The following is a 24176-nucleotide window of genomic DNA, read 5'->3' on the forward strand; positions in this document are numbered from 1 at the left end:
AATTTCTAGGGCGTAGGGAAAGAATATAATGGTAGAAGTTGAGGCAAGATATATACTAAGCTATGATGCTGGAAAGGTGAGTGGGAATGCTGTTTGGTTGGCATTACTTCCCTTAAAATTGCTGGAAGCTGAAATTGGTGAAAGCAAGCAATAATTAACATGGTTATATACATTGTGGTCTCTAGAATCCCTGGCTTCTCAATATCTACCTGTCTAATCTAATTAATAATAGTACCAAATGTTGAGATACAACTTGCGACACAGAATTCTGAGACTTTCTATATGAGAAAAACTGGTAAGACATTTAGGCCTATTAGATAAATCCACCACTTACATCCTTAACTTTGTCTCAAGGGTCAAAACTTAGAAATACTTTATACTGCTCTATTTTCTTTTAAGATGAAGCAACCTTTATTGTAATAAGTTTTATCATAAACTTAACTTGAAATACATAGTTGACAAGTCTTGCTGATAAAAATTATGAAGATACAAATAACATAAAAAGACTCAAATTTGAAATAGGCTGATATTGAGGCTTCTTATTGCTCATCCTATATAATAAAAGGGTAATATGCAAATTGACCCTAATGGCAGAACAACTGGGAATGACTGGTTGCTATGATGCGTACTGACCACCAGGGGGGCAGATGCTCAACGGAAGAGCTGCCCCCTGGTGGTCAGTGAGCTCCCACAGGGGGAGCTCTGCTCAGCCACAAACCTCTCCTGCCCCCTTGGCAGCGCTAAGGATGTCCGACTGATGGTTCCTGGGCTGTCAGAGGGATGTCTGACTGCCAGCTTAGGCCCAATCCCCTGGGGAGCAGGCCTAAACCAGCAGGTAGACATACCCCAAGGGGTCCCAGACTGCAAGAGAATGCAGGATGGGCTGAGGGACGCCCTGAGAGCACGAATTTTCGTGCACGGGGCCTCTAGTACTCTATAAAAGGACTAAAATTGAATGAGAGTACAAATCCCCTAGCTCACCACTCTCAAATGCTGTCCTCCAATCCCTCCTAGGGCCAATTAAGGCACTCAATAAAAATATATTAAATTAAAAACTAGCTTTTTATGCATTATTTTAAAAGACACTTATGTGGTCACTAAGATCAGAACTAACCATTTTTTAAATTTTAATATCAAGGGAAAACAAATGTTAAATGCTAAGTCACTAAAAGAATTATTTTTGAATACCAAAGGTACAGATTGAAATGACTGCTCTTTAAATTTATAATATACAATTAGTAAAACTAATTCATAAGCTTCATTCCCTAGAAAATTAATTTTTAAAAATCCCTAAAAATCTGACTAAAGCTAATCGTGGCTGTGCTTGCCTATAGCATAGTTCTGCTCCACACAAAGGTGAAGGAAAACATTTATGATCTTTATACCAAGTCAATGCTTCTAAGAATTTATCTATATCACTTGGCTTCTAGCATAAGACTAAGATTAAGAGAGCAGAATAAAATACTATTGAACTATGCATTTATCATTTGAGCATCATGCCCCTGTTAGATGAGTGATTAGACTCTTAAACTTATTACTTCCAATGGAAACCTGTCACAGCATGCTAAAGCTGCTAGCAAGCTGAGTGCCACCATTAGATGTCAACAGCTTGAGTTCCATAAATCATGACTAGACCACAGCCATTTGAGAAGTTTATTTCTGGTTCTGATTTATGTTTTAAAAAAACTGCTACCAATTGCTGACTTGTACATACTTTAAAACATTTATGCCATGTCTTATCAAGGGGCCTGAAAACATGGTGCCTTTATGAAGAATCAACAGCTTTAATTTACCTTTCCTTCCAAGTTCAGCTGCTGCATTTCTTGGTCACTATTTCCTATTCCAATAAATGCACATGGTTGAGATTCTTGTTCAGAACAACCATCCCGCTCCATTTGTTCTTTTTTTTTCTTCCATCCACTGCCCATAAGATATACACAAGGAGGCGGGCAAAAAAACCTGAAACAATTCAAACAAACACAATGCAATTAGATTTTAGAAATGCATTTCCTTGTCTGAACATCCTATATAATAAAAGCGTAATATGCAAATCAACCGAACAGCGGAACGACCACCTGGTCAACCATCCGGATGACCAACCAGGACCATGCTATGACACCCACTGGCGCCAGGCCAGCCAAGGCGGATGCGATGTGATTGGTCGGGGGCCAGCCATCGCCCCATGATCGCCCTGTAGAGGGAGACCCAGGCCACCGGCCGGTGGTGCGATCAATGGGGGGCTCCATAATTGCCCCAAAGAGGGAGGCCCAGGCCACTGACCTGCAGGCTGCAGCGGGTGGGCAGGGCCACCCTCTTTGAGGGAAGCCCAGGTCCTAGGTGCTGGAGGGAAGCTGGTGGCGGCAGCCAGGGGAAGGAAGGCCTACTCTTGCACGAATTTCATGCATTGGGCCTCTAGTATGAATATAAAAATCATATTGAACTGCACTAAGTTAGCTCCTAATGAAGCCCTTAATAATGCAAATAAATAGTCACGTGAGGATAATACTAAAAGCAAAACTTCCACTAAGACTACATTTGGAAGGCTCACTTGTGTGGAGTGACGCCACTCAGTTCAGAGTTCTGAACTATTAAAGTTCAGCAAATCTAATGTACTCTAACATATAACAAAACACAATACACCACACCACAGAATCTGCAATTACTAAATAGGTCTGAAAATGAAGTAGTATTAATTAATGACATTATTGCTATGGATATTACACCTAAGTATCCTATCTAATAATAGACAAATATGCAAATTGACCGCACTTTCGCTACGCCCAAGCCACACCCACCAGCCCAGCCACGCCCACCAACCAATCAGGATGAATATGCAAATTACCCAACAAAGATGGTGGCTAATTTGCATATCAAGACAGCGTAGAAAGAAGCCAAGAGCTGCAAAAGGGAGCAAAGCTACAGAGAAGTAAGCAAGCCGGGGGGAGGAGAAGGGAGGAGCGGAGGCGGGGCCGGGGGAGAAGGAAGTTGAGCAGGCGGGGCCGGGGGAGAAGGGGTGGGGCCGAGGGAGAAGGGAGGAGCGGGGGCAGGGCCGGGGGAGAAGGAAGGAGAACGGGCTGGCGGAGAAGTTAGAAAAGCAGGGGGGCTGGCAGAGAACGCAGGGCGGGGGACAAGGGAGGAGAGCAGGCAGGGCGGGGTAGAGTGCAGCAGGAAACCCTATTGCAGGATTTTTCCTGCAACGGGAACGCTAGTATTATATAATTAACCTAGAAAATAGAATTAGAACAATGGCCAAAGTAGAGACTTTCAAAATAGCAATAAAACTAGTAGAATTAAAAGCAAAGTGAATGATCACTGAGTTATTATGCCTTATTTATCTTATACCCACAACACCTTGTGCATGTGGACAGTGAAAGAATAATACACTGTATCTTTTCAACTCTCAGACTACCAATACCTTTGTTTCACTAGTTGCCAAAAACCTGTCCTCACAAATCCTTCCCACCTAGAATTACATCCTTATAATCTTCTCTTTAGCAATTAAAAAATATCTATTTCAAAGCCTAGCTCAAGCCCCATCTTTTACATAGTTCAGATCATCAATCTAGTCCTTATCTTATATAATAAAAGGCTAATATGCAAATTGTCCCCTCGACTGGGAGTTCAACCAGGGGGCGGGGCCAGCCTGGCAACTGCCCGCGGACCCTCCCCCCAACCGGCCTGGCCCTATCGGCCCCCTATTGGGGTGGGCTGGCTGGACCCCACCCATGCACAAATTCGTGCACCAGGCCTCTAGTGTAGGTTATAATTTGCCTTTGCTCAATTACACATGCTGACTTGTACATACTTTAAAATATTTATGCCATGATTATCAAGGGGCCCAAAACTCAAATAGTAGCTAAATAAGTAATGTAAATGGTGAACCAGGTGTACAATAAGTAAGTAAAAATATCTTTAATTACCCAAAGAAGAAGGATCCCTCCCTTCTTTCTTGAACTACTTAGCCCTCATGGTAATTCCCACTTTTTGTACAGTTATGAGTATAGGGAATTTTTTTCTTAAGAAAAACAAGAGCTTAAATACAATTAAAATTAGCTACAGGTGTGTGGCTCCAATGACAAGACAAGAGGGAATGGCAAGCCTGTGAGTATATACCAATCACACTGCTGAACTACAGGTATGTGGCCCTAGAGTTGGTCACATCCTTCAATTGTTCAATAGATGCCTGAAACCAAATTTTAAAACTTGGCCACTAAATGATGCTTTGTAAGCCAACAACATGCAGACTTAAAAAAACTACACCTGCATACTTGTGTATATGCATACACAGACACCGCAGACTGGATTTGGCGCTCAGGCCTTCCTACCAGTAGTAATATCACGTTCTTGTTTGCTCCTCTCTCAACACGTACTACAATACTGATTGAATAAAAATATATGATGGTGCCCTAGCCAGTTTGTCTCAGTGGATAGAGCGTTGGCCTGAGGATTGAAGGGTCCCAGGTTCGATTCCGATCAAAAGCACATGCCTGGGTTGTGGGCTCGATCCCCAGTGGGGGGGTGTACAGGAGACAGCCAATCAATGATTCTCTCTCATCATTGATGTTTCTATCTCTCTCTCCCTCTCCCTTCCTCTCTGAAATCAATAAAAATAATATTAAAATATATATATATATATATATATATATATATATATATATATATATATATACACACACATATATATATATGATGGCACCTTCTTTTTGCTCATCTTTTAAAGACTACTTAGAGGCAATCTACATATTATACAAGAAATGAGCTGGACTTATTTAATAACGTTAATTCACCAAATTATTTATTATATCCCTAGTCTGTACCAGGTGCTGCAAAATAGTAGTTTAAAAGAAAAAAAAAGAGGACAAAAATTTCTGTCCCGATGCAACTCTCATTCTAATAGGAGAGACAATTTAAAAAAAAATAAATGAGTAAAATAATGTATATAGTCTGTTATCTGGTGATAAGTACTGAGAGAGAGAAAAAAGCAAGAAAGGGGGTAGTTAAAATGTCGAAGACCCAGTGGCTGGGGGAAAGCTTCCTTAGGAAGGTGACTTTGAGTCACAACCTACAGCCATGAGTATCTGACCAAGTGGCTGGAAGAGATGAAGCAGAGATAATGGGTAAGTAGACCAAGTAGGCCCTTAGGGGTCAAGCTGAGTAAGGAGGGAAGCCTCTAGAGTTTTCTCATATTTATCTAAACTATCAGAGCAGCTTTCATGACTGCACACTTTCACACTGTGGACACAGAGGTCACAGGCGAGGCAGTGGGCTCAGCTCCAGGTCACTCCAAGGTCAGAGGGATTCCTGAATTAGATGGGCTAGTTCTGGAGTTGGCTCAACTCAGGTCCACACCAGGGATCGCTCTGGTCTCTAATGCTGAGAGCTGCCCAATGATTCCCATGGCACAGACTCAAACACCTAGCTGGCATACATACTCTCAGGAATATCAATTTTGGAAACTTGTCTCCTATTTTACTGAACATTAATATTGAGACTTATTTGTATACCAGCTATAAAATTCAAAGTGCTGTGCTAATTTACTATAGCATACCTAATATAGTAGTCAAATCTCATTAAGTTTTCATAAAAAGTACTTATATTCCCAGCTGAAAAATATAAAGAGGGCAAAACCTGTAAAAGACTGGGTAGTACTGGTTGTCTCAAAAGTCCTATGATAAAATGGCATGAAACTAAAAAATTTGACAGGAGGCAAGACATTCTTTATCACCCAAAGCACTGACCAAGGTTCTTTATTGAAAGTGCTTTTTCAACCATGTAATAAACAAACAAAAAAAGACTCTTCAACTGCCTTTGAGCTAGCCTTGTTTTTTTAATCAACTCTACAACTATCCCAAAAAATTGTGATGTAAGAAAACAGCAAATCCAATATAATCGAAATAGAGATTATTTCTGAAATCTTATGATGAATCATTTTAAAAATATTTAAAACATCCTAATATTACTACCTCCTAAAAACAGCTAATGAATCAAACTTTCATTTCCACAGACTTCAGTAGTTACATAATAAAACAGAAGATAAGTTTATGTACCAAAAAAAGATGGGGGGAAGCATCCCTAATTAACAATTAGAACACACCTTTCTAATGAGGTGTGAAATAGATTTTTAAAATTTGAATAGATTGTTAATGTGTACCAAAAACTCAGTGAGTAAAAAGTTCGACCATCAGGAGGCCAGCTAACAGAGTTTAACAGCTGCTGTGAAAGGATATCCTATGAAACAATGTGCCTTTTATTTTCTAATCTTTCCCAGTAGCTCTAAGCACCTATGACAAACAATGCTTTTTTATGCCACTTGGTGGCGATATAAACACATTTATGATTTTACTCATTTCCTAGTTCAATCCATTTTTATTTTCAGAGAATGATTCAACAACTTTTCTCTCATATCCTGCGATAAGATCTGAAAAATACCTTACAGATTCAAAGAAGCCTTTTTATTCAGCCCAATATTTAAAATAGGTTAAATGAAATCCAAGCACATAATTTACATTATCTGACCACTTTGCAGAATCATTACCCTTTGATGACTATTCAATTCAAAAGCAACAAACAAAACAAAAAACACCTGGAACTGTCTGCATGCCACAGTGATCTCAATTAACACATTCTCAGTCTGACTTCAGAGTCGTACTCTAATTATCTAAATGGCTTTACACTACTGCCTCAACAGCATCACCATCACCTTCACTACTGCTTAAGTACTTTCCTTGACAAAGCTGAAGGAATGTTAATGTCAAATGGCATTCCCATTTCTTTAATGGAAAATAGCCTCTACACAAAATATTCTTTAAAAGTTTATTTTTCAACTTGCAAAGATCTTCTTTCTTCCATGAAAAGGTAAAACTAACTACTAACATAAATGGGATACTGGATGTGCTAAGCAAACAAATTTTGTTATGAAGCACAAAAGTTAGTCTGAACAATTTATAATTGTAGGATAAAAAAATTTCCTGACCAAACTTTTCCAGCATCATTCACATTCACTGGAGTTATTTTATATGTTAAGAAGACTGTGGTCATGTCCCCAGGATACCTTCACACTTTATGCCTTAGCAGCTTTTCAGAAAAGCCTAAATCTAGATCAACAAGCAAGAAGGCACATCTTCCTCTTCCCACTGTGCACTCTTCTCAATGAGTAAGGGACCAGACCTCTTCCAGGAAGGCTGGACTGCATGAATGTTTTCTTACTACTAATACTTATAAAAAAAAAAAAAAGGTAATTTTAACAGGTTTCCATCTTTATTGTAAAACTAATACATGTCCACTTGAGAAACGTTACTACAAACATGTAAAAATATAGGAAAGTAGTTACTCTAGGTCTTTTAATGGTTTTCCCCTCATTCTTTGGAGGCTAGAAGCTTAGGCTCTTCAAGCTTTCCTCTGAGTGGTGTTTTAGATTGGCCAGGTCTCTGGTCGGCAAACCGCGGCTCGCGAGCCACATGCGGCTCTTTGGCCCCTTGAGTGTGGCTCCTCCACAAAATACCACGGCCTGGGCGAGTCTATTTTGAAGAAGTGGCGTTAGAAGAAGTTTAAAAAATTTGGCTCTCAAAAGAAATTTCAATCGTTGTACTGTTGATATTTGGCTCTGTTGACTAATGAGTTTGCCGACCACTGGGCCAGGTCATATCCAAATAATAGGAAATAAAGGCAACCACAATAAAAATAAATAACCCTTAAATCAAGATTTTAACTTGATAGGTCACTACAGCTTCTTACTCATATACTTTTAACAGTGAGTAATAAATAGGGACATTATCTGGACTTAGATGTAATTTTTTTGAGTAGCTCTTCCCTTCTGTTATTGCCACTAGGCCTGTAATCCATCATAGCATTAAATGACATCCTAACTTTTAAAATTCCCATGAAAGATCATTTTGCATAGTACCTGGTCAACAGAAATGAAGAATAAATGATTTAATGAATGAATCCAATTGTACTAAAATGCACCTTCAAAAATCCAAAGAAAGGAAAGCAGCACTGCCTGAATTGGCATCCATACAGTGAGTATGTCTAATCATATTTCCATTAGATCTAGCCCAGCCTCACTCAGCTGATGGTAAAAGGAATAAGCCTAGGCAAAGTTAAGTTTATTTACAAAATGTGTGTTCTTTAGGCAACTTAACCTCATCCTCAAGCCCTGTTGTAAATAACCAACACTCAAACACAAAATGGAAGGCTATGGAAATTAGGGCAATAAAAAGAATAAGACATTTGGAATTATAGACCCAGGAGTTCTAATCCTGGCTACATGGATTTCCCAAGTGAACCTGGTATTTGATTTCTAGTTTACTCACTCACAGAATGGGGATTATAATATACCTATTTATAAGATTATTCTGAGAATTAAAATTTAAAAACACTTATAAATGCACTTCCAAAACAATGTCTAGAAACTGTTTCTTCCTGAGATTCACTGTGAGGTGCAAGACTGGCCTAATTTGAGACTCATCTCAAATAATGAAGGTATTGCCTTGCTAGGTTTTGCTTAGGAAAAGTCACACCAAACTAAAAAGAAAAAAAGAGAAAGAACCAAACCCAAAAAGCAGATGATCGGCTATGCGCGCGCGCGCACACACACACACACACACACACACACACACTCAATTTCAATTTCAATTCTCTCTCTCTCTCTCTCTCTCTGAATTTCGAGTATCAACTTCATAAAAAAAGAAGCCACTATCTTGATTTGGTCTCTATGTCCCAAACTGCAGATACCAACTTTTTCCAATATTTAACTGTACACCAGATGATTAGTTCTACTAGTAAAAAAAGATAAAATAATCAGAAATTTAGCAAGCTTGAATGATGATAAACAAGAACACTTGGCAGTATGAGTCCTAAATACTTTTTTCACTTGTTCATCCTCTTTGAGGACAAAATTATCATTAAATAGCTTCACCTACTTTTCAGCCCAGATTTAGAGAACTTTAAGGAAGAGACTCCTTAATTTTCTTCCAGCATGTAAATTAAATTATATACTTACATTCACTTATTATACATATGCTAAGATTTTCTTTATCTATGATTCTACCCATTCCTTTCAACCCAACATCCAAACCTGAGTTTTCATTCCTTTTCCCACTTTAGTGTCCTATCTTTCTAGCCAATTCAAAAAATCTTTCATCTTCCCCCATAAGCAAGCCTTTTGTCCTTGAAATGCTTAATAGAAAAATGCTGCCTGAAAGACAAAGACTAGAGAAACTATTAAGAAAATTCTAGGAATAAAGTGAAAATACAAACAACCGAAGTCCACAATCATACATCAAAAATACTGAAATTTGTAAAATACTGTGACTAGTACTAAACATAAAGATCACTTTGGCCCTAACCAGTTTGGCTCAGTGGATAGAGCACTGGCCTGTGGACTGAAGGGTCTCAGGTTCGATTCCGGTCAAGGGCACATGCCCGGGTTGCGGGCTCGATCCCAGTGGCGCACATGCAGAAGGCAGCCGATCAATGATTCGCTCTCATCATTGATGTTCCTATCTCTCCCTCTCCCTCCCTCTCTGAAATGAATAAAAATACATTTTTTTAAAAAATGGTACTCAGGGTCACATCCTATATAATAAAAGCCCAATATGCTAACATGCACTGACCACCAGGGGGCAGACGCTCCGACTGGTAGGTTAGCTTACTGCTGGGGCCCTGGAGCCCTCCTGCGATCCCACCCCAGCCAGTCAACCTCCCACAGTCCTGCCCTGGTCAGCCAGCCCCAACTGGCCCCAATCAGGACTGGGCAAGACAGGCCAGACACGCCCTGGACGAATCTGTGCACTGGGCCAGTTTCGGCCCGATCCCGACAGGCCAGGCCGAGGGACCTCACCAGTGCACAAATCCGTGCACCGGGGCTCTAGTTTATTTATAAAACTACATTTACACCAAAAGGAAAGCTACTTTTTTGAACGAGCTAATATATCCCAGAAATACTTACAGAACATCATGAAGCCCAAAAGAAAAATTATAGATTACAGTTTGTAATTATCAGGGATTCAACCAGATGATCTCTACTAAATCTGCCACAATTCACTTTGTTTCTCCTTCAATAGAGACAACTCCCCTATTTTTCATTTTGTACTTGCAAATATCCCAAGAGAAACCATTCTTGCATATTAACACATCATTTGCAAATTCATGTAACAGCTACAATGAACTACCCACCAGAAAATAATACTCTTACCTTTTTTCATTTCCATAAGACTTCTGTGCAACTTTTGCGTGAAGAATAAGTACTGTTTGATCCCCTCGCTCTTTTAAATAATTCCGCATTGCTTCCCTAAAATATTATTATTAATAAAAATATTACTATTACAGGGGTGAGGTTTAAAATATTACTAAGCTCTGTAATGAGAAAAATACTTGTGAGTATATTTTAAGCAAGCAAATCTAAAAACAAAAACATGAAGGCAAAACAAACTCATTAACTAAATTTAAAGGATATTACACAATGGGGGCAATTAACACTGCTCATCTTCAACTCTATACTTTTTTCTTTAAAAGAAGAAACTGTCTTTCATTCTTGGAATTTAGGATGTAACTGAGCTAAACCACAATTACAACTTCCAGAATCACCATGTACACTGCTAAATTTGGCTTTAAATTGTTCATAAAATTAATGACATGCAATACTTTGTATTTAATGATCTACTTATTAGATGAGTGTTTTTCATTGAATACAAAGCCATAACAAATCATTAGGTCATCCAAAGTTGTTATTAAATGTTCTTAAAATAACAAGCCTTACATAAGGACTAAGAAAGGGATATCTCATTTACATACAAACGCACAGTTACTGAATAAATTTTCGGGGGAAAAGTTAATTCTTTCAAGTACAAAGCACTCCAACTACCTATTTATTATGTATAAATTATATAAAAAGTTCCATGTGTTAAATATATTTATTCATTCAATTATTTTGCTAAGCAGTATAAAGAACACTAGGTCTACACAGATCAAATTTACAACTATTAATCAGCAGAATCACAATTCTGGAGATTTACACACAATACAAAAGTAAAGCAAAGTTGTTTCAAAGACAATAATCAGGAAACAGTTTTAGTAAGTCAAATGCTGTTTTACTTATATTATAAATAAAAGACAAATGTATTAGGATAGCTACACAACAGTAGTACAAATGTGGGGAATTCTAGACTTGTAGCACTTAGAGAAACTATGTGGCCTGGGGCAAATCATTTAACCTCAACCAGACTCAGTTTCCTATCCAATAATAACAGATGATATTGCTAATCTAACACAAAGTGCTTGAGGGGATTAAAGGAGATAATCTAGAAGACAGCATTTATGTTTACTGCCTGAAAACCTGTTAGCTGCAAGACAGGGCAGGTTATAATGGTCCAATATATTGAGAATTAATCCCTATCCCTTAAAAGTTCAGTGAAGACAACAGCTCAGAAAACAAACTGTAATGAAATACATGATCCAAAGAGAGGTACAAGCGGTAGGGGAAGGTCTATGTAAAGGAGGGGATGGGTGATAAAGGACTACATGTTAGGAAAACTTCTTAGAAGAGGTAATCTCTGAAGTAACAGAAGTAGACAGAACAAATAAGGCATCCCAGGGTCTGGGAGTAGTATGGAAAAAGTCACGACCAACCCTCCACATTTGGGTACAGTGAGATAGTCAAGCTGAGGAATAAGAAGTGAGAGTCAGAAATTAGAATCTCAAATTCTTTTGTTAAGATACTAACGTGAGCCATGGCCTTGAATAAAGCTGACAAACTGGGAGTCAAATTGTGAAAGGCCTGCCAAATCCCATGAAATCTGACATTTGTAACTTAAATACTCAGTATGAAAGTTTAAGCTAATTCAAATATCACTCTGATAGATGAGAATCAAAATAGTAGCAGTTAATAAAATTTTTTTTAAAACCTAGAGAAATACTTAAAAAAATTACACAAAAACAAACATCTCTTTGAAAATTGAGAAAAGATCATTTACTTTTTTATCTTTACCCCATTGTAGAAAACACCATGAGTGGAACTTGAATTTTTCAATCTACACAAAAGGCAATTAAATGATCTTGGGGATTTTTAAACAATTAATTTTCCTTCTTAGTTAATTCTAGTGGTGGAATAAAGAAAAGATCAGAAAACAGAGAGACAAGACACACTTGAAAAAAGGCTCATACACTACAAAAGAAGAGGAGGTAGTAGAGAAGATAAAAGACTTAACAACTCTTTATATCTTTTGTTTGGGGAGAAGTGGATATCCTCTCTAATAAAAGAGTAATATGCAAATTAACCATCACTCCGCTACACAAGCCACACCCACCAGCCAATCAGGGCGAGTATGCAAATTAACCCCAACCAAGATGGCTACCAGAAGAGAGGCTTGGGCTTCCCCAGCAACAGAGGAAGCCAAGCTTTCCACACACTCTGGCGGGCCCAGGCCTCCACTCAAGGAAACAAAGTTTCAATTATAGAAGATACATCAATCCCAAGAGAAATGGCTGCCGGCCACGGAGCGAGCAGGAGGCTTGGCTCCACTCCAGGCTACAAAGTTTCAATTGTAGAAGGTAAATAAATTCCAGATACCAGGGCCTCTGCTTGGGTCGCCAGGGGCGTGATGGCCTGCAAACCACCACAGGCCCCTTGCCCAGGCCTCTCCACACCCCAAGGGAACCCCACCCTGATCCAGGACACCCTTCAGGGCAAACCAGCTGGTCCTCACCCGTGCACCAGGCCTCTATCCTATGTAATAAAAGAGTAATATGCAGATTGACCATCACTCCAACACACAAGATCAAGATAGCTGCCCCTATGTGGTCAAAGATCCTGCCCCAATATGGACACAAGATGGCCACCACAAGATGGCCAGCAGGGGAGGGCAGTTGGGAGGGACCAGGCCTGCAAGGGAGGGCAGTTGGAGGCGATCAACCCTGCAGAGGAAAGGCAGTTAGGGGTGACCAGGCCGGCAGAGGAGGGAAGTTGGGGACAAACAGGCTGGCAGGGGAGCAGTCAGACATCAATCGGGCTGGCATGGGAGTGGTTAGGGGGTGATCAGGCTGGCAGGCAGAAGTGGTTAGGGGCAATCAGGAAGGCAGGCAGGCGAGCAGTTGGGAGCCAGCAGTCCTGAATTGTGAGAGGGATGTCCGACTGCCCGTTTAGGCCCAATCCCACCAGGATCGGGCCTAAACGGGCAGTCGGACATCCCTCCAGGAGTCCCAGATTGGAGAGGGTACAGGCTGGGCTGAGGGACAACCCCCTGCCGTGCACGAATTTCGTGCACCGGGCCTCTAGTCTATAATAATAAAAGCGTAATATGCTAATTAGACCGGAAAGCTGAACGACTGTCCAGACATCCTTCCGAACGAAGTTGGGGCTACGAGGGCCAAGCCCCTTGCACGAATTTCGTGCATAGGGCCTCTAGTATATTAATAAGCTGACATGTCAACGCTGAAGCGCCCCAGACCTCCATGCTGGAAGTATTCAACAGGTTGTTGGAAATACCTGTACTTCCAGAGGGGTCTGGGCTGCAAAAGTGGGTTTCACTGGTATATTGTTGGCAAATGAAGCCACAGAAGTGAATGAAATCTCCCAGAATGAAAAGGAGGAAAGAAGCTGACTATGGAAGGTAAAACGACTGAATATCCGTATCAAAGGACCAGCTAATGTTGGAATCCATAAATGATGGTGCAAATTCCCATGAACACTCCCAAGGGTGGGAACAGAGAGAGCATATTCTCGAACCTGTTGGGTACTGGACAAAAGGTGCGGCCTGAGAAGGAGAATGATGGTAAGAGATTTGGGTGTGGCTCTAAGTCAGGTGACTAACTACAGAGTTCAGGGTGGAATAAGAACAAACAACAAAAGCCAGGAGAAGGCACACATGTCCAGACCCTAACATGAAACTTGAAAAGTGATATATGTGAAAAGATCTCACTTAGGTCATAATATATTGTCCCTTCTACATAGTGTTGGATTCACTTTGAAAATTTGTTAACACTTTTTGCTTTTATGTTCATAAGGAATACTGGTCTCTAATTTTATTTTCTTGTAACGTCTTTGCTTTTAGTAACATGGCAATACCGTCCTTGCAGAATGAATTGGAAAGTATGTTCTGCTCTCCAATTTTCTGGAATGGTATGTAGAGAACTGGTATAATTAATTTCTTAAATGTCTGGTAAAATTCAACAGTGAGATCAGCTGAGACTGTAGTTTTCTTTGTGGGAAGATATATAACTACAAATTCGATTTCTTTAACTATAGGGCTATTCAGGCTATAAGTTTCTTTTTGAGTAAGCTTTAGTAGTTTGCTGGTTTCAAGGAATTTGTATGTTTCTTCAAAAGCTTAATTTACTGGCAGAAAGTTATTCATATTTGCTTGTTATTCTTTAAATATTTGTAGAATCTGCAGTGATGTCATCTTTCTCATTTTGACAGTAATAATTTGTAAATAATCAGATCTCTATCTGGTATGATTGTCCTGCTTAGAGTTCTTTAACATTTCTTGCAGCTCATGCCTGTTTGTGATGAATTATTTTTCTGTTTTTATGTCTAAAAAAGTCTTAATTTTGCCTATGCTGGGTATAGAATCCTGGGTTGCTATATTTTCCCCCTTGGGAAAATAGTCTTGCTCCACTGTCTTCTATCTAGCAAGGTTTCAGATGAAAAAAATCCCGTAATCTTTTTCTTTGTTCCTCTGTACATAATTTATCTTCTATCTCTATTGCTTTTAATATTTTCTCTTTATCACTGTCTTTAAGCAATTTGATTATGATGTGCTTCAGCAGTTTGTGCTTGGGGCTCAATGAGTTTCTTGAAACTATGGTTTTATAGTTTATCAAATTTAGAAAAATTTCAGCCATTATTTTTTCACATATTTTAGCCATACCCTTCCCCCTTCAATGATTCTACATGTATTTATCCACTTGAACATAAACCACAGCTCACTAAGGATCTTTTTTGTTCAGACTTTTTTTCATTTTGGATAGTTTCTATTGCTGTATTCAAGTTCACCAATCTCTTCATCAGCAGTGCATATCTGCAATTAATCCCAGGAATTGTATCTTTTTATCTTTAGCACTGCGGTTTTTGTCTCTAAAAATTTGATTTGGATCTTCCCTTTTTTATCTTCCATGTCCTCTATTTAACTCATTCAATCCCTCCTCTAGCTCAGGGATGTGCAGTTAAAGCCTGTAGGCCAAATCTGACCCACTGCCTGTTTTAGAAGTAAAAAATTGTACTCCAATATACAGACACAACGACTAGTTTACACATTATCCATGTTTCTTTTTATGCTACAACAGAGCTGAGTAGTTACAAGAGAGGCTGTATGGGCCACATAAAACTAAACTATCGGCCATCTGACCCTTTCAAGAAAAACTGTGTAAACTCCTAATCTAAGTATCTTGAACATATTAGAAGATAAATACAACTGTTTTAATGTCTCTAATTCTATTATCTGTATCATTTCTGGGTTGGTTTTGACTGGTTTTTCTCATTATGGGTCATATTTTCCTTGCTCTTTGTATGACTGATATGTTTTGACTGACTACGAAGACTCAGTAAATTTTACCTTTTTGAGTGCTGGATATTTGTCTATTCCTGTAAATATTCTTGAGCTTTGTTCTGATACACCAGTTAAGTTACTTGGAAAGAGTGTCATCCTTTCAATCTTGTTTTTAAGTTGTTAGGTGAAACCAGAGCAACATGTAGTCTAGGCCTAATTTTGCAGCACTATGGAAGCAAAACACTTCTGAGTACTCTAGTCACTACACGTGAATTATAAGATTTTTCCACACGGGTTTCTGGGAACAGGTCCTATTTGTAGTAGTGAGTGAGCTTTAGGAATTCTTTCCTCTAATTCTTTAGGTTGGTTTCCCCCCAACCTTAGGTAGTTTCCTCACACACACGTGATCTATACTCAGCTCACGAGAGAGGGAACCCTCTGCAGATCTCTGGAACTCTGCACAGCACTTTCCTCTCCAGTTCTCTGCCCTGGAAACTCCAGCCACCGTGGCCTCCTTGGAGAACCAGCTCCATCGCACCTCAAGGTGCTTACTAGGCTCCATCTGGATGCCCCTCCCTAATCTTGTCTTGGAAACTCTCCCCAGGCACTAAGCTGGAGCAATCGCAGGGCTCACCTCATTTGTCTCCTGTCTCTCAAGGATCACCTGTCCTTTCTTGCCGGCCGTCCAATATCTTGAAAACCACTGTTTCATAAATTTTGTCCAGGTTTTTAGTTGTTTCAGGCCGGAGAGTAATTCCAGTCCCTGTTACTCCATCCTGGCCAGAAGTAGAAGTCCTAAAAGCTACTAAAATTTTCCAAACAGGGAAAATTGCTTAAAGGGTAAATGGAAAATCATGATAAAGTAGTTGGGCTTAACTATATTATTTTATGTATTTAAGGAAAGGAATTTTTCCTTATGTTTATTATCATAGTATTGATTACTATTTTTACAGGGTATCCAATTAAGTAACTAATTTATCCATCAAAATATATTTTATTGTTAGGAGTCACTCCAACCTACTGCTGCTGGTAATGAAATAAAAATATTTATCAATCAATTTTTAAATTATCTATACATGTGAATTCAGCAATTCCACTTAGTATTTCTTCAAGATAAGTAACTGAAAATATATTCACATGAACCTGTGAGATAAGTTATATTTTCCTAGCCCACTTGATGTGGAGTATTTATGTAATGCCTTTTTGAAAGTTTTTTAATGTTGAAGTAATTTCAGAATTACAGAGAAGTTGTAAAAGTAGTAAAAATAATTCCTAGTCCCCTTTCCCCCAAACTCCAAAACACTTTGCCATGTTTGTATACTATGTTTTAAGACCATTCAGGAGCACATTGTAGACATGTCATCCCTTTACCCAAAATATTTTAGTGTTTATTTCTTAAAACAAAGGCACTCTCTTATACAATCACAACGCAATACCATGGACACAATATTTGTACCTATAGATTTTATTCACAGGTCGCCACTATCCCACTAATGTCCTTTACAGGGAGGGGAGGGGCAGTGCTGAGAAACTACTGCCCTCAGGCCAAATCAGGATGGCTTCCAGTTTCTCAAAATTAAGTTGAGCTGGAACAGACATGCCATTCATTTACATGTTTTCTATGGCTTATTTGGGGATATAAGGACAGAGTTGAGAAGTCACAACAGACTCAGTGTGGCTCAAAAAGCCTAACATATTTGTTATCTGGCCCGTTAATAGAAAACGTTTGCCAACTCTAGCTTTAGATCAAAAGAAAAATTTTTTCCTAGCTGAAGATTTAGTTGAATTTAGTTGTCATGTCTTGTTGGTCTTCTTTAATGAGGTATTCCTCAGTCTTTGTTTCTTATTCTCTTGAAAAATTTGAAGAGTAAATGCCATTTATTTTATAGAATGCCCCTCATTTGCATGTCTGATGTTTCCTTATGCTTACATTTATACATTTACACATTTTTGCAAGAACAGCACAAAGGTAATATTATGTCCTTCTCAGGATGCACATAATATTTATTTGTCCTACTGTTAGTGTTTATTTAGAAGACTTCATTAAGGTGGTGTCTGCCAGGTTTCTTCGTTGACATTACTAGTTTTCGCTTTATAAATAATACATACTTTGCGAGGACACACTTAGAGACTATGTAAATATTTTGTTTCTCATTAGATTTTAAACCAATAGTTTAAGCATTCATTGATGATTTTTTGCCTGAAACAATTGTTGTAGTGGTTGCCAAAGTGTGATTTCCTAGTTCCGTCATTCCTTCTACATTAGCTAAATTTCTTCTGTAAGAAAAAGCTATCTCCTCTGCTTCATTTACTGAATCATTTCTTAACTCAGTGTAGACTTCTTAACTGTAATTTTATTATATGGATTTTAATCCATTCCTATAATTTATTTTGATGATCAAAGTGCCCATGATTTGGCTAAAAGGAAGCCTCTTCAAGCTGGCTCCCTTGGAATCCTGGCATGTCTCCATCATTCTTTGAGTGCAACAGCTTTTAAGTAATAGCAAAAATGTGGAAATTATCCAAATGGCCATTAATGTAAAAATTAAACAAAAGCAATGTGAAGACAAGGTAGAGAATGAAGTAGAAGATATATATACAGAACAATGGTCAAATATAATATCAGACTTTAAAAAGAAGAAAAAATACAGGTATATGTTTATATGTGCTTATAATTTTCATGAAAGATACTAACAATGCAGGGTTAGCATTAACTCTAGGACTAAAACTGTGAAACTGAGTATCTTACTTTTTATTTTACAACCACTAACTGTTAAAAATTTTTTAAATAATTTCAAGATTAATACTTTTAAATTTAACATTTGTAATTAAATATTATAAAATTAATTTATATCATTAGAACACAGTATATTTACAGAAAAATTAAAATGGGTAAAACCTTATGTTTTCTGTAAAATTATTTTCTAAAAGGATATATTAAATATCTTTCAAGTCCCATGTAAAATCAACAAATTGTGACTGGCTAAATGCAGTCAGATAGAGAAAACTATTGTTTACACTGTAGCCCTTGTGATATTAACTATATGATACCCAAGATTAATTATTCAAAGGCTTAATTTCCCCTTTGAAACATATCCACTTATCCTGTTATTTTTATGGGGGATGAGGGGATGCGGGATAGAGAGGATGGGACTAAGCTTATAATCTAGATACCAATATATCAATAACTTCATTTCAAGAGCACCTAATATAGTTTTGAAAATGACAGGATCTAACACTTGTATGAAATGTTTTATTGAAAGGCTGACCAATATAATGCTTACCTAGTGAGTCGTTTAGGTGGAGGCCGCTCACCAAATTTTCTGGGAAAAAAAAAAAGAAAGAAAAAAGTTAAATAGGCTATATGACATACTCCATAAGCATTTTAGGAAACATGAAATCTCCTTCATAACATATACTTCAACCCTACTGACCAGTGAAAAGAGAAATCCTCTAGTAAACATCTATACCCAGAAATAGCAAAATACAAAAATGATTCCTAAACAAAAACAGCACACTCGAAGTAGGCCTCTGAGCATGTAGCACACTGATTAGATGAGGATTTCCAGTACCTTTCAGAGATACTTTGCAAAAAAAACCACTAACCAAAGTCCCTGTCTCACACCATCTATAGCACTCAGAAGAATCCTCACAGCCCAAGAGGTGGTGTAGAGGTCACAAGTGTTTATCACGAGTTGGCACTGAGCTATACATTTTTAATACACTCTTCTCTTTAGTCATCCTATCTAATAAAGAGGGAATATGCTTATTGACCCTCACACCATCGAAAAGATGGCAGCACCCATAACCAATAAGGAGGGAATATGCTAATTGACTGCCCCGCCCTCAAAGATAGCAGCGCCCACAGCCAGTAAGGAGGAAATATGCTAATTGACTGCCCCGCCCTCAAAGATGGAGGCTCCCACAGCCACAAGATGGTGGCGCCCAGTCCCCTCAGCCCCACTGGGGTGGCAGGTGCGTGGCAAGGCCGGGCCCACGCGCGCCTGCCTCCAGAGTCCCCCAGTCCCCTCAGCCCCCCAACCGCCCAGGCCTGGCTCGAGGCGCAGGCAAGCCTTCGATGGCGGCTGCCCAGCCACCCAGGGCCTCCTGAGGCTCAGGTAACGAGGGCCAGCTGAGGCTTGCGCTGCTGGCAATGGCAGCAGCAGAGGTGTGATGGGGCGTCACCTTCCCCTGATCGCCGGGTTGCCTCCCGCCCTTGAGGGCTCCCGGACTGTGAGAGGGGGCAGGCCAGGCTGAAGGACCCACCTCCAGTGCATGAATTTTCATGCACCGGGCCTCCAGTTATAAAATAATTCTGTAAGGTAGATATTTGCCCATTTTGAAGATGTAGAAAGCATCTTGCCCAATGTCACAGAGTAAATAAATGGCAGGCAGAGTTGAGATTTAAACCTACATGCTGACTACATAACTAGCATATGGTATATTCCCCTTCATAAAGAAACTAGAGGCCTGGTGCACAAAATTTGTGCATGGAAGGGGGGGGCCTCAGCCTGGCCTGCGTCCTCTTGCAATCTGGGACCCCTTGGGGGATATCGGGCCTAAACCGGCAGTTGGACATCCCTCTCGTAATCCCAGGATGCTGCATGCACCAGTGACTATACTTTTCATACAGGTGAAAGGCATCTTGCTGTTGTATGGGCAGCTACATTTTTTTGCCCTGATTTTAAAAAGTAGTACATAACATGATCCTTCTGAGGCAGTTGTACCATTTTCCCCATCTTATGGAGGGAGGGGGGGGGAACTAAAGCAGAGAGAAGTAATTGGCTTTGTCACACAGTAATAAGTGTCAGAATCAGGGCTGACCACAAAATGTGCAAGCCAAAGTCCATGCATGTCATCGCCGCATCATCCTGTTTCTTTTCAGTGTTAGAGTAGCCTTGCCAGGTTTTCATTTTTAAATCTAAGAGACTGTTCCCAATATATAGGGTATAGTTCCTAGGCCTGGCGAGCGATCAGGGCAATCTGTGCGGTGACCGGTGGGCAGGGCGATCGGGGGTTCCCGCTGGCACCCACCTTGGCTGGAAGGCTGGCGCCACATGCTGGCCGGCCCCGTTGCCCAATTGCCACCTCTGGTTGCCTCCCTCTCAGGGGCAGTGCGCATCATAGCGACCGGTCCTTCTGCCGTTTGTTCGATTTGCATATTAGGTTTTTATTATATAGGATAGGCTAAATGGCCTAACACAGTGGTCGGCAAACTGCAGCTCGTGAGCCACATGCGGCTCTTTGGCCCCTTGAGTTTTTAGCAAAGGCCAGCTTAGGAGTACCCTAATTAAGTTAATAACAATGTACCTACCTATATAGTTTAAGTTTAAAAAATTTGGCTCTCAAAAGAAATTTCATTCGTTGTACTGTTGATATTTGGCTCTGCTGACTAATGAGTTTGCCGACCACTGGTCTAACAGAAGCCTTTCAACTAGTTGACAGAGGGCATTACTCAAGGGTGAACTGTATTACTATTTTTTAGTTGTAACTGGTTAAGACCAAATAACTAAATAAAGAAATTAACTATCTCTATATATAAAAAGGCAGCTACCGGAACGGCCATAACGACCTAACAACCGGTTGCTATGACGCCCACTGTGGCCAGGGAACCGGCCTGATCAGGGGGTGGGGCCGGTGGCCAACCTTTCGGCCCCTCCCCCCTGCCAGCCTGCCCCTGATCGGACTCTCCCACCCCAATCAAGAGTGGGGCCTGCTGGCCAAACACCCCCTCCTCCCCACCCCCCGGCCAGCTACGCCCCCAATCAGCCCACCCACCCCACCACAATGGGCCTGCAGCCCCTCCCCCTGGCTGGCCCGCCATTGATCGCACACCCCCACCCCAATAGGGGTTGGGGCTGGGCAGCCAACCTCCTTCAGCCCCTCCCCCTAGCCACCCCACCCCTGCTCACACTCCCTACCCCAATAGGGGGCAGGGCTGGCCAGCCAACTTCCTACAGCCCCTGCCCCAAGCTCCTCCCCCTGGCCAGCACCACCCCTGATCGCCACCCCACCTCAATAGGGGGCTAGGCTGGCTGGCCAATCTCCTGCAGCCCCTCCCCTCAGCCGTCCCCCCAAGCCCAATCAGGGGCAGGGCTGGTCGGCCAACCACCAATGGCCCCTCCCCCAGGCCACTGACCCCTGATCGGCACCCCCATCCACCCCCATTTGACTTAAGATTTCTCTATATTTGTGATGTTAAACAAAGTTATTAAGTTTGATGATAAAAGTTTTAAAAACCCATGCAGCTCATTTTGTTGAGTAATTTAATACTATATGATATTGTTTATGACCTCATCATTTATAAACAATGGGTGTCTGTGACTAGGAATATTTTGGTATTTTCATTAACCCTGAAATATTAGGAAGTGACTTTAATTGAAGTAGCACTAAAAAATGAGCAAATAACCCACATTTCTGTAAGAAGAATTACTTACTATTCTCTTTGATTTTATCCGATAAGATAATCAACTTTTAAAATAAAAACCAAAAACCAAACCAAAAATATATATTTTAGTAGTAACATCAGCAAAGCTGTTGAAGACCACAGGTTTCAGAATACTGAACTGTTGATTAACCCATGATTTGCAGTTATGGAATGAAAGGCAAAAATCTACTCCTAAATCTTCTTTCAAGAAAAGATGTTTTTTAACCTTCAAAACTGATTAAATGTAGCATTACAGCGTATGATTAAAGTAAAAATGCCTCTCTAGGTTTGATATAGAATCCTATATGATAAAAGCCTAATATGCTAAGTGTCTGGTCATCCGTTCAACCAATCAAAGCATAATATGCTAATGATATGCTAAGGCCGCTCAACCACTCACTATGACGTGCACTGACCAGCAGGGGGCAGACAGTTGACCAGTCGCTATGACATGCACTGACCACCACCACCAGGGGGCAGACGCTCTGACTAGTAGGTTAACTTGCTGCTGTGGTCCGGCCAATCAGGACTGAGCAAGATGGGCTGGACACATCCTGGAGCCCTCCCACGTCCCTCTCTGGCCCCGATCGTGCACAGTGGGGTCCCTCGGCCTGGCCTGCACCCTTTTGCAATCTGTGACCCCTTGGGGGATGTCAGAGAGCCAGTTTCGGCCCGATCCCACAGGCCAGGCAAGCCAAGAGACACCACTGGTGCATGAATTCATGCACCGGGCCTCTAGTATTTTCTAAAACCCAGGGAGTTTAAGGTATCTTTAAAACACTTCTTTGCTTATATATTTTAAGAGCAAAGTTAACTTTATAAAGATAAACAAAGTGGGGTGCAGCCAGAATCTACCGAACTGCTTAAAATGCTAAAAATTTTAGAGACAGTTAACAAATGAGATAAAACTTTTCAGTGATGCCACTACCCTACTAATTACTCCAACCATCAAACATCTTTGGGATCTAACACAGGTTTATTACATGACTAGTTTATTATATTCTGATTTAAGTGTAAATTTTCTTTCCTGCTGCTCTGAAATGCTTTAAAAACTAAATTAACTAATTAATGTTAACAATGGTCTTCTTTGAAATACCCATTACATGAAGTCAACGGTGCAACATCACTCTTGCCCCCATAGGAAACATGAACAAGGGAACACAAGCGTTCACCTGCTGAGCTAGAACAGCATTTCAACATGATACACCGCTCTCCAGGTATCATCCTCAGGCTAGGAATCTTATGAATATTAGTAAGTTTATGTTGTTTCTTCAGTATATAATAAAGCATCTCCAATAATTGTTGTGTGCATCCCAGTCCTCTTTTTGAACCAGAAATAAGTATGACCAACCAAGTTTAGACCACTGTTATGTAAGATCTTTTCATAATAGGTGTATGGTGTATTTAACATTGCAAAAAACAAACAAATAAAGTAAATACTTAAGTACCCTAGGGACACTTTAATCCCATGAAATAGTGAATTCTTCATTGTAACAAATAATCACTGCTATCCAATTTATCTTTTTGATATTAGAGGTTGTCATTATCTCATTTGCATAAGTAAATTTTTCAAATTTTATGCATACTAATGAAATGTAATTTTGATTAAATGTAATAATCATTCCTGTTACATATTTAAAGAGAAAAAATTATTATTCTAGCCTGTTGGGTGTGTTTTTTTTAAGTGATAAGTGACAGCTTACATAATGTTGGTTATGCCCATGTCAATTCCTTCTTGGTCTGTTCTGTACTTTTCTTTCAGGCTGGGACTGGCAAATGAAACACAAAAATCTATGTGCCATCATTACCTAATAATGTTCATATAATCCTATGGCTCAAGAAAATTTACATTATCCAAAATATATTGTCATATGTATAACTTTAAGCTAGCAAATTCATTTTACTTTAACTTCACTCGCTTTCCCCTTCTAAAATAATGCTTTTGTATTCTAAGTAAGAAGAGCTGTGGAAAATGTTAATTACAAAGTTAAATCTATTTTCATATACCTGGAGTATAAAGATTCTTTAAAAGTTTTCCTTAATCATTAAATATCCTGTAAACAGTATTGAAGTTCCCACATATCCTCCAATCCCTTAGATTTTTCAAATAAAAAACCTATATAAACATTACACATATATTACAGACTTCCTTTTTGTTCACCATGGAGATGCAATATTGTTTTCTCCCATAACAGATATATTTGCTTCTATATTTACCAATCTGTTAAGGAAGTATATGACCACAAATGTATTGAAAACAAACA

At 39.7% G+C, this 24176-nt stretch overlaps 1 protein-coding gene across 5 annotated transcripts in view; it reads right to left on the minus strand.

Moving 5' to 3' along the window:
- Positions 1-24176, minus strand: part of RBPJ (recombination signal binding protein for immunoglobulin kappa J region) — a 200292-nt gene that overhangs the window by 12483 nt on the left and 163633 nt on the right. For all 5 annotated transcript variants that reach the window (XM_079775076.1, XM_079775075.1, XM_079775079.1 and 2 more), the window contains 3 exons: positions 18770-18808; positions 10196-10291; positions 1794-1959 (listed from right to left, as the gene is read on the minus strand). In XM_079775076.1, the coding sequence (XP_079631202.1) occupies positions 1794-1959; positions 10196-10291; positions 18770-18808 (301 nt within the window). The remainder of the gene's footprint in view (positions 1-1793; positions 1960-10195; positions 10292-18769; positions 18809-24176) is intronic.

Source organism: Cnephaeus nilssonii (assembly GCF_951640355.1).
Source record: "Cnephaeus nilssonii genome assembly, chromosome: 1".
In the NCBI taxonomy this organism is placed as follows: Eukaryota; Metazoa; Chordata; class Mammalia; order Chiroptera; family Vespertilionidae; genus Cnephaeus; species Cnephaeus nilssonii.